Source organism: Nycticebus coucang, chromosome 16 (genome assembly GCF_027406575.1).
Source record: "Nycticebus coucang isolate mNycCou1 chromosome 16, mNycCou1.pri, whole genome shotgun sequence".
NCBI classification, from domain to species: Eukaryota; Metazoa; Chordata; class Mammalia; order Primates; family Lorisidae; genus Nycticebus; species Nycticebus coucang.
Window position 1 is genome coordinate 79,933,718 of NC_069795.1, and position 15,703 is coordinate 79,949,420.

General features: G+C 39.4%; 1 protein-coding gene across 5 annotated transcripts in view; it reads right to left on the reverse strand.

The window, feature by feature from the left end:
- The window catches only part of OPA1 (OPA1 mitochondrial dynamin like GTPase), a 99,931-nt gene extending 90,300 nt beyond the window's left edge, over positions 1-9,631 (reverse strand). For 4 of the 5 annotated variants that reach the window (XM_053564741.1, XM_053564739.1, XM_053564740.1 and 1 more), the window contains exons 1-3: positions 9,407-9,631; positions 1,611-1,929; positions 592-688 (exon numbers count right to left, since the gene is read on the reverse strand). In XM_053564741.1, the coding sequence (XP_053420716.1) occupies positions 592-688; positions 1,611-1,929; positions 9,407-9,438 (448 nt within the window). In that variant the 5' untranslated portion in view covers positions 9,439-9,631. The remainder of the gene's footprint in view (positions 1-591; positions 689-1,610; positions 1,930-9,406) is intronic. The other variant, XM_053564742.1, reaches the window with a different exon arrangement.
- Between the last annotated feature and the right edge of the window lie 6,072 nt (positions 9,632-15,703).

Below are 15,703 nucleotides of genomic sequence, written 5' to 3' on the forward strand. Positions count from 1 at the left end.
GAGAGCACGCAGAAATTAAATCTACCTCCATATACAACTAAGTTGAGAAATCAGACCATGTCTTTAAAAAAAGGGACCATGGAAAATATTTCACCATTTTTTTTAAGATCACCATGAATTCATAATTACTGTTAATCACAGCCATCAAATATACTTTTTTTCTCATCTACCTATTAAAACAAGGAGGAGAACGGTTAACTAAGAAGTCAAATCACTCTGTGTATTAACAGACTTTTAAAGAACTTAACTACAAAAAGTATAGGTAACAAAGGCATCCAATCAAAAGGAGCTAGTTAGTGTGTATGTTCTGGGCAACATTATGTAACACTGAATATGATATTTAGAAAGGCTACTTGGCAGCATGGAAATGCTGAGAAAATAGTAGCAAAAATAAATAAATAAATAAAAAGATACCAAAGCATATGTTCACTATAACTTGTAATTTCGTGTACATTTTTTTTACATTCTATTACTTCTATCATTAAAATAAAACTGCTACATATTGAACTCATAAGAAGCCATCTTAACAAAAATATTTCTCTTTCCTACAGAAAAGACCCCCCAGAGTATTTTAATGTTGATGATACAAACCAAAATCGATGTACTCATCAATTTCCCACACAATGTCAGGCACAATCCATTTATAATCACTAAGATCAGGTATCATATCTTTCCACTGATCAAAAGTCTAAAAGATAAGAAAGTATGTCAATTAGATGCACTGAATCCCATATTAAAATGTAAAGAAAATTATTTTATTTCATTAAAACACAGCAACTAAAAGCAATGTATATTTGAAATTTTTAAAACAAATTTTAAATGGCCTCAACTATTCTAAAAACAATTTAACAGGTAAGCACATAAAACATGTAAATACTCCTCTACAAAATATAGAAAATGTAAAAATTCAAAATATACTTATATTTCAAAAAGTTTTCATGATTTGACTGTAGAGAAGCCAAAGTAGAAAGAAGACTGACTGGGAGGTAGACCACCCTGCCTCTGTTCCAGAGCTGCCAAGAAATACAGGCTACCTAACTTCCCCGTCAGTGCTACTGAACAGCAAAGCTCAAAATCAAAACTAGGTGTTCTTACTCCCACTCCAGTTTTTCCTCCAGGAGGCCATTTTTATCTTCCATAATTATAACTAAGATTCAGAAGGCATCCTCCTATTAGCATTATTAAAACAACCTAGTACATAGTAGAGACTCTTAATAAAAAAATTTTTTTTTTTTTTTTTGAGACAGAGTCTCAGTATGTCACTCTCAGTAGTGTGCTGTTGCATCACAGCTCACGGCAACCTCAAACTCTTGGGCTCAAGCGATTTTCTTACCTCAGCCTCCCATGTAGCTGGGACTACAAGCGCCCGCCACAACACCCAGCTATTTTTTGTTGCAGATGTCATTGTTGTTTAGCAGGCCTAAGCCGGGTTTGAACCCGCCAATGTCGGCGTATGTGTCTGGTGCCATAACCACTGTGTTATGGGCGCCAAGCCTCTTAATAAATGTTTAAACATCCAAATTTTCTACTAAAGAAAAATTACTTATGCTAAACAATTTAACATAATCATGCTAGAATAACTAGAAAACCAGTAAGAAAGTTAAACTTACCTTTTTAGCAGTATAGCCACCCCCAACAGCAGATCCCAGTATGATATACCTAAGTTTTAAGAGTCGTGCAGCTAATCTTGCGGGCCAAAAATTCCTGCGAGGTTGGTAGCCATATTTAATTGGAGAAAGTTTTAGTTTATGTAAAGGAAGGTTAGTTAGAGAAGAGAACTGCTGAAGTGATGTCCTTAATTGGGGTCTTTGAAGCTTTAAGGTTGGATGACGTGAATGATAAATACTTCGTGAAACCAGATGCAGTTTTTGTAGTGGTAAATTTCCTTTTATTCCAGAGCTATGTCTCACTAAGGATTGGCAGACCTCACTGAAAAAAAAAAATGAATATAGGAGAAAGATCAGGCAGGATAAAAATACAAAGGAAATGATATTAAAAAACCCAATATACTAAAGACAAGACACACACACACACACACACACGACCAACCACATGCCACATAGTAGCTCACATTTACTAACCATTTCTGTGGCACCTGGAGCCACAGAAAAGTGAAAGTAGCAAAAATGCTCACCAGAGAGGAGAATCTAAACTACTGTAACATGTGCTATCTCATTTAATCCTGTTACTAACCCTTTGAAGAAAGTACTAGCCTTATCCCCATTTTACAGATGAGGAAAATGTGGCATAAAGACATAAATAACTTGCCCAAGTACACACTGAAATAAGGAATAAAGGCAAGATTTAGACTCAGGCAGCTTGACTCCAGAGCCTGCACTCCAACATGTGAGCTACAATCCTGGTCCAAAGGACTAAAAGTGACGACAGAAAAGGTAAGGATTTATTTTAACTGCTATTCACTGTAAGTAAAAATTGAAAACAAAAATGTACACAAATTAGCCGGGTGTTGTGGCGGGCGCCCATAGTCCCAGCTACTCGGGAGGCTGAGGTAAGAGAATCGCCTAAGCCCAAGAGCTGGAGGTTGCTGTGGGCTGTGACGCCACGGCACTCTACCTAAAAAATGGGGAAAAAAATGCACACAAATTTCTACCTCCAAGAACAAAAATTCTACTGACAGCTTGGAAGACCTATTTTTTGCCCCCTAATCTATGTTTCCTAATCCTCAAATAGCCCAGGAATGGAAATTAAGGAAATTGACTGATTCCACCTCAGGCACCAGGAGCCAAAGAAAAGTGAAAGTAGTAAAAATGCTCACCAGAGAGGAGAATCTAAACGCACAAGTTAGCTCTCCTAGCTCTACCTTGTCCTTCCTGAAGAGAATGAAAGATTACCAACAACCGGCACAGCCTGATCTTACACAACAGCTTACCGTAAGGCCTAGCTTACGGAGGGCTAGGCCTGAGTCTAAATAGTTTTAAAATATTAATTCATTTAATTACATGAGAATGAAAACCTCAGAAAAAGAATAGGAACACAGAAATGATGCTATATAGAAGGATAACGGGAGAAAGGGGTTATTTCCTGAATTCCTACTGAGCACAAGATGTGAGATGCTTTTAAAATGCTGCTCTTACTCTCAGAAGAGACCCAGTAAGGCAAGTATTCTCATTTTACAAAATTCTTTCTTTAAAACTATGTTTTTCTAAGGTAGGATGACTAACGCCTGGTGGAAGAGACATTAAAACTCAGGTCAGCCTGAGTAAAGCCCCAGTTCTTTCCACAGGAGATAGTAGGGCAAGGAGTGTGGGAGCAGCCAATGCAGAAATACACGTGGCTCTGGAGAGGAGGCTGCGGGGACACCATGCAGTACTCATCACCTGCTCTAGCACCCTCAGGATGACACTGGGCCTTGCTCTGACTCAAAACTCTACTGCAGTCGATCTTCAACTGGTGTGCCACGAGATTTTTTAAAGATCATTAATTAAATTATTTTTGGAAGAAGTTCAAAGCACAGTATGTTCTTTTCTTTACTATTTTTTAAATCTACATAATTTAAGTGCTCTGTGGAAGTTTAACTATAGGTTCAAGTGTGCCGTGAGATAAAACAGATTGAAAAACACTGCTCTACAGGAATCCACCAACTCAGGAAACCTAAGGGAAACAGGATTCAATAGTGGGGCAAAAAATCATAATGTGAGATTAGGCACTCTGCTTATTTGTAATTCTACATGTAAATACTACTTCTGGTCACAAAAACATTTATCATCTCTTAAGTTGGTAAACATTCACTATTTTTTTTCTTTCTTTCTTTTTTTTTTTTTTTTTGTTGCAGTTTGGCCGGGGCTGGATTTGAACCCACCAGCCTCAGTATATGGGGCCGGTGCCCTGCTCACTGAGCCACAGGCGCCGCCCATTCACTATTTTTTTTTTTAACCTCTGCCTATAAGATAAATCAAAATCTCCATCTTATAAAAAAAAAAAAAAAAAAAAAAGTAACTCCCAGCAGAGTGCAGGGGCTCACGCCTGTAATCCTAGCACTCTGGGAGGCCAAGGCAGGTAGATTGCTTGAGCTCACAAGTTCGAGACCTGCCTGAGCAAAAAGCAAGACCCCTGTCTCTACCAAAAATAGAAAAACTGAAGCAAGAGGATTACTTGAGCCCGAATTGGAGATTGCTGTGAGCTATGATGTCACAGCATTCTATCCAGGGGCATAGCTTGAGACTTTGTTTTTAAAAAAAAAAAAAAGGTAAGTCTGTCTACTTTTATTAGCCAAGGGATTAAAGTCTCCTCCTGACCTGAAATTCAGAATATATAAAAGGTAGCTCAGCACCTGCAGCTCAGTGGTTAGAGTACTGGTCACATACACCAGGGCTGGCGTATTAAAACTCAGCCCAAGCCTGCTAAACAACAATAACAACTGCAACAACAACAACAAAAAATAGCCAGGCGTTGTGGTAGGCACCTGTCATCCCAGCTACTTGGGAGGCTGAGGCAAGAGAATCGCTTAAGCAGAGGAGTTTGAAGTTGCTGTGAGCTGTGATGCCACAGCACTCCTCTACCAAGGGTGACATAGGGAGACTCTGCCTCAAAAAAAAAAAAAAAAAAAAAAAAAAAATATATATATATATATATAGCAAAATCGCTGGGTTCAGTGACCCACACTTATAATTCTAGCACTCTGCGAGGCAGGATGATTCCTTGAGCTCAGGAGTTCAAGAACAGTCTAAGCAAAAGTGAGACCCTCATCTCTACTAAAAATAGAAAAAAACTAGCTAGGTGTGGTGGCAGGCACCTATAGACCCAGCTACTCAGGAGGTTGAGGTAGGAGGATCACGTGAGCCCAGGAATTTGAGGTTGCTGTGAACTATGATGATGCCATGGCATTCTATCCAGGGCGACAGAGTGAGAATCTGCCTCAGACTTGCACATTCTGGTCCCTAGCTCTCTCTCACTAGTGTCAGAGCTCCACCTGGACTAGTTTTCATACTGCACTGCTGTATTTCCAAGGTCTACCCCAGTGCCTCACAAATGGTAGACAATAAATTTATTGAATGAACATGTTATTGGAAGAATTAATTTGCAATAAAAACAGGTAAAAGAACCGATCACTGGCCAGCACAGAGTAAGTGCTCAATAAATGTTATTTTAGTATTACTTTGAACTAACTTTAATGTATAAATTTTAATCCTCAAAAATTAATTTGCATTTTTCAGAAAGGAGTTAATTAAAAAATATAGTAATTAGATGAATTCTAGGACTGAGTTCATTCCTAGGATGCTTTTGCTTTTCTTTCATTTCTTTTTTTGAGACAGTCTAATTCTGTGTTCTGGATAGGATGCCCTGGTGGCACAGTTCACAGCAACCTCCAACTTTTGGACTCAAATGATCCTCTTGCCTCAGCCTCCCAAGTAGCTGGGACTACAGACACCCACCACCATGCCAGCTAGTTTTTCTATTTTTAGTTTGTCTATTTTTAGACAGAGTAAGACTCCTGAGTTCAAGGAATCCACCCACCTCAGCCTCCCAAAGTGCTAGGATTACAGGTGTGAGCAGCCTCGCCCAACCCACTTTTGCTTTTCATTATTTCCTCCCTCTTTTACGTCCAAATCCCTAAAATTCCTATTTCCACGATGGCAGCATCAATAACTATGGGTAGGAGGCAGGGCCAACGATGGGGAGAATAGAATCCAGTATTTCAGGTAACTACATTTAAAATGTTCTTCAATTAGTCCCCTGGAAGAGATAATTGCCTCAAAGCAAAATTCTAGCATTTCTTGGAAATGTATCTTCAGAATTATCTCTAGGATTTCCAATTAAAGAAGATATTCTAAAAGATCAGTGTTCATACAGGAGAATACTATTTTTCACAAAAAAAGATCTTCTTGAGATACAAGGCAGAGAATGAAAAGACAAGAAACTGACATTATTGATGTCCCATCCTAGGAAAGGATGCTTTGGTCACACTCCATCCCATTCCAATCCAGCTGAATGTTAACAACAGCAACTACCCCAGGCTGAGCAATCTGCCAGGGAAGAACTAAGACTCCCAAGTGTGCTGGAGGAAGGAGGACTTCCCAGAGTGAACCTCCTCAACAATACTGGCATTTATACCAAGCTCAGATCATCTGCCCACTCCTCAAGGGTTCTAAAATGAAGCTTGCTTTAGTATGTTACACACCTAAAATAGTTTGCTAAATCAGCCCTCTCATTCAAGGGTAGCCCACACAAGGCATCTACGTCAATCTTTAGTCCTTCATGTTTAAATGATTAAATAACCAGTTTCTTATAGAAAACCATCAACTCTTAAAAAGACCAAAATAAACAATATTATTAATCCTAGAAAAAACAGAGATATGAAATGCTAATTAGTATTCTTTGGAGGGTTCCTAAAAATACTGCAGATGTAAAATGAATGCCTATTATTATTCAAAGCTAACAATGGAAGAATAGAAAGTTTATAGAATTAAACACATCTTTTAAGATTTTAATAAGTGTTAAAAGAAAAAGGTTCATCTGATCAGACTGTACCTGGGAAGAAAGGGAATAAAAAAATAAAGCTTCATGGAAATAAAGGTTACAATGGCCAATATAAAAAAAAATAATAAATAGCAAAAACAGAAAATGAATTAAGGAAATTCCCCAGTATGTAGAAAAAAAGGCAGAAAACATAAAAGAAAGTTAGGTGATGCACAGAAGTGGTATCCAAAGTTGGTGGAAAGATAGGGGTGGAATGCATCCTATAGGGTACATGAAATGATTCCCTGATATTGCAGAAGAAAGTACCAAAGCTTCCCGATGAAGTATTTTATCTTATTCTTTTAAGATGATAGGAGGGTAGACATATCGTGTAAACAATTAGTACAGAGATATATATAATTTAAAAGTAAGCACGCATGTACACACATTGCAGTACATGCATGTTTTTGTATTTTTTTTTTTTTTTCAACAAATGAAGGGTACAAATTTTGGGAGGGGGCGGCGCCTGTGGTCCAAGGAGTATACCAGAGGTGGGCAGGTTCAAACCCAGCCCCAGCCCAAAACTGCAAATCCTATTTGGAAATCACAGACACAGAGGATCAGTCTAAAAGAACCAATATTGACCTAATAGGTAACTAGAAAAGAAAAAGGAAAAAATGAAAGGAAGAAAACAAAGAAATAAGAGAAAACATTTTCTCAGAAATGAAGATAGGAATCTTTGAAATGGAAAGGCCCACTGACTATCAAGCCAGACAAGTGATAAAAGAAAAAACCAAAAAACAAAAACCCCACGCCTGGACAAAGCCTTGAGAAATTTAGGATAAAGGGTAATGATCCTACAAGTTTCCATAAAGGGAAAAACAAGATACCTAAAAACATGAAAAACATCAGATTGTCATGAGAGTTCTCACCAGCAGCAAAGGATGCTAGAAAACAATGTAGCAATGCCTTCACAGTTCTGAAGGAAAAGGATTTTATACACACTTATTCAATCAAAACTAACAATCAAATGTGAGGCAAAATAGGTTTCCCCCTAGAAATCATCTACTATCCTGTTCATTTATCATCTCTTTTAACCAATATGCCATTTCCTAATACATAGTTCTTTTTCTTATAACTTAACACAAGTCATTTATCGCACCCAAATAAATATTGGTCATTGGTCTTCTCACATATCCATGATCATATATATATATTTCAAAAAACGTTTAAGGTCCCATGTGAGTGGAAGTTTAGGCCTGGTGCGGTCTTATGCCTGTAATCCTAGCACTCTGGGAGGTGGAGTTTGAGACTAGTCTGAGCAAAAGTGAGACCCCCATCTCTAAGAATAGCCAGCAATTGTGGTAGGCACCTGTAGTCCCAGTTACTTGTGGGGGCTGAGGCAAGAGGATTGCCCAAGACAAAGAGTTTGAGGTTGCTGTGAGCTATGATACCACTACACTCTACCGAGGATAACAAAGTGAGACTTTGTCTCAAAAAAAAAAGTGGGAGTTCAACTGTATTCCTTCAAAACATGCTAAGGAACTGCAGTGAAAGGCAAATTCCAGAGCTTGACTTCTGACTTTCCACATCCCAACTTCTTCAGGTAGCTAAAATGTTGTCATCAACATGAGACACTTTAAAGCCAGTACTTATGGCATCCACAGTAACTTTAGAAATAATTTAGCCCTACAACATCCAACTGAATCAAGCAGTAATAATAGTTACAAATCAATTTGTTTTGAAACTCAATTTTTAAAGTTTTTTTTACATATCTTAAGTGTTCCAACAGAGCATGCTCTTTCTGCAATCTTTTTTTATTTCAACAAAGATAGGTATGCTTCCTCACTAAATATTAGGGAACAGAAACACAAAGGCTGTAAATAAGAAACTTTAATACCAAGGTCTGTGAATTTACTCAAAACTCAAATTCCAAGAGATTTAAAATAACTGCAATTATTCTAATTGACTAACAAACACTGTAACTAATATATGTCCTCTAGTTCCGTATTTGGACTTCAGTTAACCTTGATAAAATAAAGGATTCCATTCTTTATAAACACTATAAATTATCTACGACATTTTTTAAAAATTCTGGGAAAAAAAACAAAACAGGTGTTCAGAGGTCGGGTTAATTCAGAAAAACCAAGTTTTTCCAACCATGCTTGAGGCATCACTACCAAATGCCTGCAACAGTGAGTTAAGCTTAAAGGTATCTAAAAATACCTTCGAGAACAAAACTACGTACAGAAATAAAATCAAATTTAATCTCATTAAAATGTATATAGTAACTCACAAAAATAAAAGGACTTCTATGATTTTGTACTTCAGATTAAACCAGGTCAGGGAAACAATATGTGATCTGAAAAGTGGTGCCACATTGACTACTTAGCATTTAAAAAGCAAGTCTCTCTCCCTAAACACTGAAAAAAGCTGCTATTAAGAGGGCATCTCTAATCACCACCTCTGCCACCGTGTGCGTCATCGCTCTAGTTCTGACTCCAATCAGCCGGTTAGAGAAAGAGACCGAGGACTCTGCACCCAGGAGAAGAGCAGAAGTACCTGCAACTGCAATGTACACATGGCGTGGAGGTGGAAGAAAGACAAGCAAGGGTTAAAAGAAACGCGGAAAGAGCGCTTCACGGACAAACTGGGCAGGAAGAGGACAGGAAAAAAGAAGCAACCAGAGACAGTGATAACACCGAGAACACAAAGGTGTAAAAGGACAGGGACAAAAGGAGACTAGAGACGTGCCAAGATTGAGAGGCGTCCAGAATTTTCGAGCTGGAAAGGGACAAAGACAAGGGCTGGTATTGCAGCCAGCCAGGGACGGCTTCTGTCACTCTGGATGCTCAAAAATATCCGGAAATTATCCGACAGCCCCCGGCCTGCCCAGAGAGTTATCTGCACATTCTGGAGATAGTGATGGGACAAGCCTGTTCTCAAGATGCCCCAGAAATAACGGAGCCACGTCTGAGGCTGCACTTACCAGGGCACGGCGGCCCGACGTAGTCGCCACATCCCGCCAGCGGGGAAGTCCCACAGGTGCCGAGACGGCCACGCGGGAGCCACCTTATAAGCCCCAGTCCGGCTCCTGCTCTTAGGAATGACCCAGAAAGAGACTCTCAGTAACAAGGACACAGAGCAGCCGCTGAGGCCCTCCCAATGGCGCAGGGACTTCCGCAAAAGCCTACCAGGCACCCGTACTCAGTCCGTCAAGGAAACAAGCACCCCACGCTTCTTAGGCGAACAGCACAAACGGTCCGTGGAGGACTAGCGCATGCGCCCAAAGCCTCTGGAAGGCCCCGGCTACTCCGCCTCCTCCCGCCTGCGCCGCCCCGCCCTGCGGTCTTTGTCTTCGGGTTAGAATTCTGAATTAGCCGCCCAGCTGAAAGACTGGGAAAGGGGCGGGGGAGGGGAGGGCCGCGTGGGGACCAGCGCAGTGAGAGCCCTGGATTCTGGATTGATAAATGTTCTCCAGTTGCGACCAGTTTATTAAGGTTTAGGTATTGAGGGAGCCTGGAGAAACCCAGAGAGTGCAAAATGAATACAGTGGTAGAATAGAGGAATAAAAACTAATAGTTGCTCATTTGCCGGATGCCCTTGCTGGGTGTCTTAGTTTAAAAGCACTTTCATATCCTTAGAACAATCTTGGGAGGCGGGAGGAAGAGTCCCGGATATGTTGAGTGCCTTAGAATCTCCGCACCTGTGGGTTTGGAATAAGCTTGTGTAGTTTACAAAGGCATCAAAAATGAGTTTGTTCACTCTTGAACTGGCTTTCACCTGGCTTTTAAGCTCAGCAGTTTGTTGACACGGTCCTTGTGAGGGTCCCCAACAATTCCACATTGTCTGGAGTCTCTGGACCTCTCAGCAGCATTTAGCTGAGGGTCTACTAAATCTACGCGCCAATCTGGTTGTCGGGGTCACGGTCTCCCTTCTCTCCGAAGCTGCCCCTCCCCAGTCTCCTTTGGGAGTCCGAATCTCAGAACAGACCGCGTCCCTTTCTTTCTCTGTCTATATTCTCTTCATAGGTAATATAAGTCAGTTCCATGGCTATAAATAGCCTTTCCCCTTCCAACTTCATTATTAAATGTTTTCTAAGGAAATTAGGGCCTGTAAAAGGAATGTGGCCTACCAAAGGTAAGGAGCCCATTTTGAGAGACTAAAATCGAAGTGTACTGTGTACCCTCTTTAAGGACACTACCCTCTTCTGCCCCCCCCCCCCCCCGCCACATACAAAATAAAGAAAACTCCTTTTTCCTTAATTGTCAGAATTATGAGTCTGGTTCCATCCACTCACAGCATTGCTACCTATAGACCAGCCATTGATAGTAATTTTCCAAATGTAGGATTCAGGGAATTTTCTTTATTGTATTTTTCATGGTGACTATTTTAATGGAAGATCAAGATAGAAGCTTCCTATACTGACCTATGCATAATGTATGTCTTTCTAAAATTGTGTGAAAATGTCTTTGTTACTGTTACTTTCTAGTTGTTTCTTACATGTGCAAAGATGTACACAAGATGATGATGATTTCCGCATTGTATGAAATAGCAAAAGAATGGAATCAACAAAAATGTTCATAGATAGGAACTGGTTAAACAAATTACACACCTAATAGACATGAAAACCTATGAGGTAGATGTGTATATCCTGTGTGTAATCTCTAGTATACACTTAGTATTATAAAAGAAAAAGAAATAGACTGTTCTATAATCAAACTTTCACCCTTGGTCCAAATTCAGCCTGCAGACCTATTTTGTTTGGCTTGCACAGTGTTGGCCTATCCAGTGTTTTAAAAATAAGATTGGATTTGTTGTCAACATGTAAAAAACAACAAATTGCACATTAAAACAAGTCATACTTGGCCAGTCACAGTGGCTCACACCTGTAATCCTAGAACTCTGGGAGGCTAAGGCAGGTGGATTGCTTGAATTCAGGAGTTCAAGATCAGCCAGAGTAAGGAGGAGACCCTTCTCTCTACTAAAAATAGAAAAATTAGCCAGTCATTGTAGTCGGTGCCTACAGTCCCAGCTTAGGAGGCTGAGGCACCAGAATTTCTTGAACACAAGAGTTTGAGGTTGCTGTGAGCTATGATGCCATAGCACCCTACTCAGGACGACAGAGGGAGATGCTGTCTCAAATAATTAAATAATTAAATAAATAATACAGTTGGAGGAAGGGAAGGAATAAGTTCTAGTATTTGATATTACCGTAGGAAATTACAGTTAAAAAAAGAAAAGAAAAAAAATATATCAAAATATCAGAAGGCCCGCCAACATCAATCCTCTATTTTTACTATAAAAAGTTTCTTAGAATCCAGAGTCAAGGAGTGGTTCTGTCCTTTACCCCGTCAAGTCCTCTCCAGCAGGTTACACTCCTTCCTGAAATCTTCCTTAAATTGAATGTATCATTTACTAAACATGTATATCATGAAGCTATGCTTTTACTTTTTTTAGTAAAATGAAGAGGAAAAGAGCCACTATTTATATCAAAAGTGAGAAAAAGAAAAACTGAAAGGATCAGGTATTTCTAAAATAATGAGGAACAACATTTGTTCTTGTTGAAGAACACAACTATACAAGTAAATTATGTGATGTTGAAAGGGTACGGTGTGATATGGCAACATACAACAAACACACCTGCACTGCTCATGCATGTTGCGTGCCTGACCCAAGAAAGTATTTGAGTTGATAAGTCCTAGTGAAGGGCAGGGTCAGGGAGGGAGTTGAGTTTGTTGGGTCATATGTGGGAGGGAGACTTTTTTATAAAACCCTTTATACTTTGGTTATGTTAATGTGTGTATTGATTACTTAAAAAAATAGATGTTAGAAATATTCTTCTGAGCCAGGTGCAGTAGCTCATGCCTGTAATCCTAGCACTCCGGGAGGCCGAGGCCGGTGGATTGCTTGAGTGCACGAATTTGAGACCAGCCTGAGCAAGAGGGAGACCCTCTCTCTACTAAAAATACAAAAACTGAGGCAAGAGAATAGCATGAGTCCAGGAGTTGGAGGATGCTGGGAGATATGAAGACGCCATGGCACTCTACTCAGGGCGATAGCCTGAGACTCTGTCTCAAAAAAACCAAAACAAACAAACAAAAAACAACAAATAGAACTGTTTTTCTGATCCAAAAGTCATAAAATAATTTTACTAGTTTAAAGTTAATATTCAGATTCAACCAAGAATTGAGCAATCCACCATGTAAAACTAAAAATATATACCATGACCTGCAAAAAGATCTTTTTCAGAGTTATAATAAATCAGGAATCTTTAAAAAGAGAAGTAGGTAATAAAAGAGGTCAATGGAAATTGAAATGTTTGCATTTGTATTCACTAGTTTTATATCTAAATTTCTGCAATACAAGTGTTTGCAAAATTGTTCCTGGGAGACGGCTAAGATCCTCCATGCTGCACCCTTCCTCTGTGGTTTTCTGGAGAGAGAACAACTAGACGAGTCATACATATTTGCATTGTCATCATTTATCAAACTTTCTCCAGCCCTCAAAACATGTTACAACAAGCATTTAGAAATCATTTCCTGTGAACTCTGACCTGTGACTATATATATATAAGAGTAAAACACAACCCTACCTTCAACCATGCCTGATCAAGTTAGGGAGACAGACAGACATGTGAAAGGTAACCCTCAGTGTGAGGTGCTGCACATTAAGGTCCAAGTGAGGGGCAGCTGCAGCACCTGCCACAGAGGCAGGATTATTTTGTAATCAAGTGGTTTTAAGAAACATAATCCTGTAAAAACAGAAAAAGATACATTTGTAAAGACAGAAACTGAGGGTTAGAAAGAGTAGAAGGATGTTACTGAGAAAGTCACGTGTGAGGGTTCTGAACTAGAGTTTGGCAGTGGCAAGACATAAGAGATCATTTGAAAGAATATTTCTGAGTGTTTAAGGCAATGAAAAACTAAATGCAGGAATTAGGGACAGGAGTCAAAGATGAGTGGGGATGAGGATGACGGGATGATGAGAATCAGCAGTCCAGGAAAACAGGCCAAGCAGATGGAGAATGGGGGGCTGGTAATGGACACTGTGGGCAGGCAGCCACAGAGGCAGCTCAGCAGCTCAGCAGCTCCTGCTCAAGAAATTACCATTTCTGGGCTACTCCTTGGTGGTGTCTATTGGGGAAAACTTTGCTTCCTGCTGTCTATACTTGGATATGCTATACAGTGTCCTGGAATCACTCATGAAATAATGAACCCTCCTTTGTAGCATGGGTAACCCAGCAAATAAGCAAAGCCTTATATCCAGAATGAAAATTACATGGAATAAGGTATTGCCACTTCTCCTCCTTCAGGTAAGGATCACCCTTTAGAAGCAGGCTTAAGTTAAATCTCTAAGAAATAGCTTAAGAAAGACCCGTCTTAGCACCCTGAGGTTAAGTACTATGTTGCCTCTCATCCCATGGCTATGGAAGGGGAAAATTGAATTGACAGTAAAGTATGTATTACAGAGGGAAGGGCATGAAAAAAAAAATGCCTAAAATATTTCCTGTCTCCCCAAGGTTTGGGGACCTGAAACCTGTTTCTCTGCCTCAGGCTAGTGGTCTGTAGTGGGCAAGGAATGTCTCTGGCTGTGCCACAGGAGATAGCTGAAGGGAATCTTCTGGGTGGGAGGTAACAAAATTCTTAGCTGAAGATGGGATGAATCTGGGCAGAGGCCATAAGATCGTCTTGGCCCAAGATAGGACTATAGCATTAGAACCTTTAAAATCTCTGTGCTTCTGCATAGAAGAAGGAATTTGGATTTTAAGACTATTGTTTGCCATTTTCCTCCTTTGCTGGAAAAATAATAAGCTTCTCTTTCTTTCTTAAAAAAAAAAAAGACTGGGGTTTCAAGCTGGAGTGAGTTGACAGTATTAGTCACAGTAACAGATACAGAGAACTTATTTCAAGGAGAAGTGGGGAAGATGATAATGCTGGCTTTGGAGTGATGATTCATGCTGAAGTATTAACGAGTTATCCAGGTGAAAAGAAATCTATGAAGAAATCCTGGAGTTCCAGAGGGAGGTGAGACTTGCAATATGGATTTGTGAGAATTGTCTTTATATTTTTTGATTTTTTATTGGATGGGGCTGGGTTTGAACCCGCCACCTCCGGTAGATGGGGCCGGTGCCCTACTCCTCTGAGCCACAGGCACCACCCTTGAGAGTTGTCTTTATAAAGGTGAAACCGTGGGTCACATTAACCCTTGTGAAACTACACAAAGTTGAAATTTTTTGTAAATGATTAAATAGACATTGTTTTACAAGTTTATATTTTTAAGATTAAGTGTATTATATGCAGTGCAATAATTCGAGAAAAAGAAATATAAAGCATAACATTTTTAGCTGATATGACTTATTACATAGAAAACCTCAAGAAATTAATATGAAAAAACCCTCCAGAAATAATTAGTGAGTTAAGGAGGGTCTCCGAATGCAAAACTAATAGTGATAAAATTATATTATTGTATACTTGCAAAAACACCTGTGTAAGGTGTCCTAACTCGGAACTTACGAAGTTACCTTATTTGGGAAAAAATGGTATTTGCAGATAAGAATCTTGAGATTGGGAGGTTTGTCCTAGATTATCCAAATGGCACCAAAATTCCATTTCTTGTATCCTTAGAAGAGGGAGAGTTTCACACGTATACACAAAGAAGGCAATGTGAAAACAGAGGTAGAAATTGGAGTGATGCAGCCATCAACGAAGGAACACCAGCAGCCTGGTGTTCCTTAGTTTATGCCTGCATCACTCCAATCTCCAAGAAGATGGGATACATGGAAAAAAAAAAAAAAAGAAGATGGAATAATTGAACAATGAATTCTCCCTGGAGCTTCCAGCAAGAGTGCCATCCTGTGAACACCTCGATTTCAGGCCAGTGACACTGATGACAGACTTCTGACCTCCAGAATTGTACAGAGAATACATTTTTGTTGTCTTAAGACATCCTATTTATGGTAATTTGTTATAACAGCCACTGAAAACTACTACCAACTAGAAACCAAATGAAAAAAAGCCTATTCAAATAGCATCAAAAACCTATTATATTTATGTAAATAGATAAATGGATTGGAATAGAAGATTCAGAACTAGATCTCTATTTCTATGGTCACTTGGTTTTCAACAGAAGTATCAAAATAATTCAATGAAAAAAGAAGTCTTTTCAATGAATGGTGCTAGCTGGAACAACTGATCTCCATATGGACGAAAATATAATATGCATATATTATATGCAAAATTTAGTATAAATTCATACTATATACAAAAATTAGTAAACGCATTGG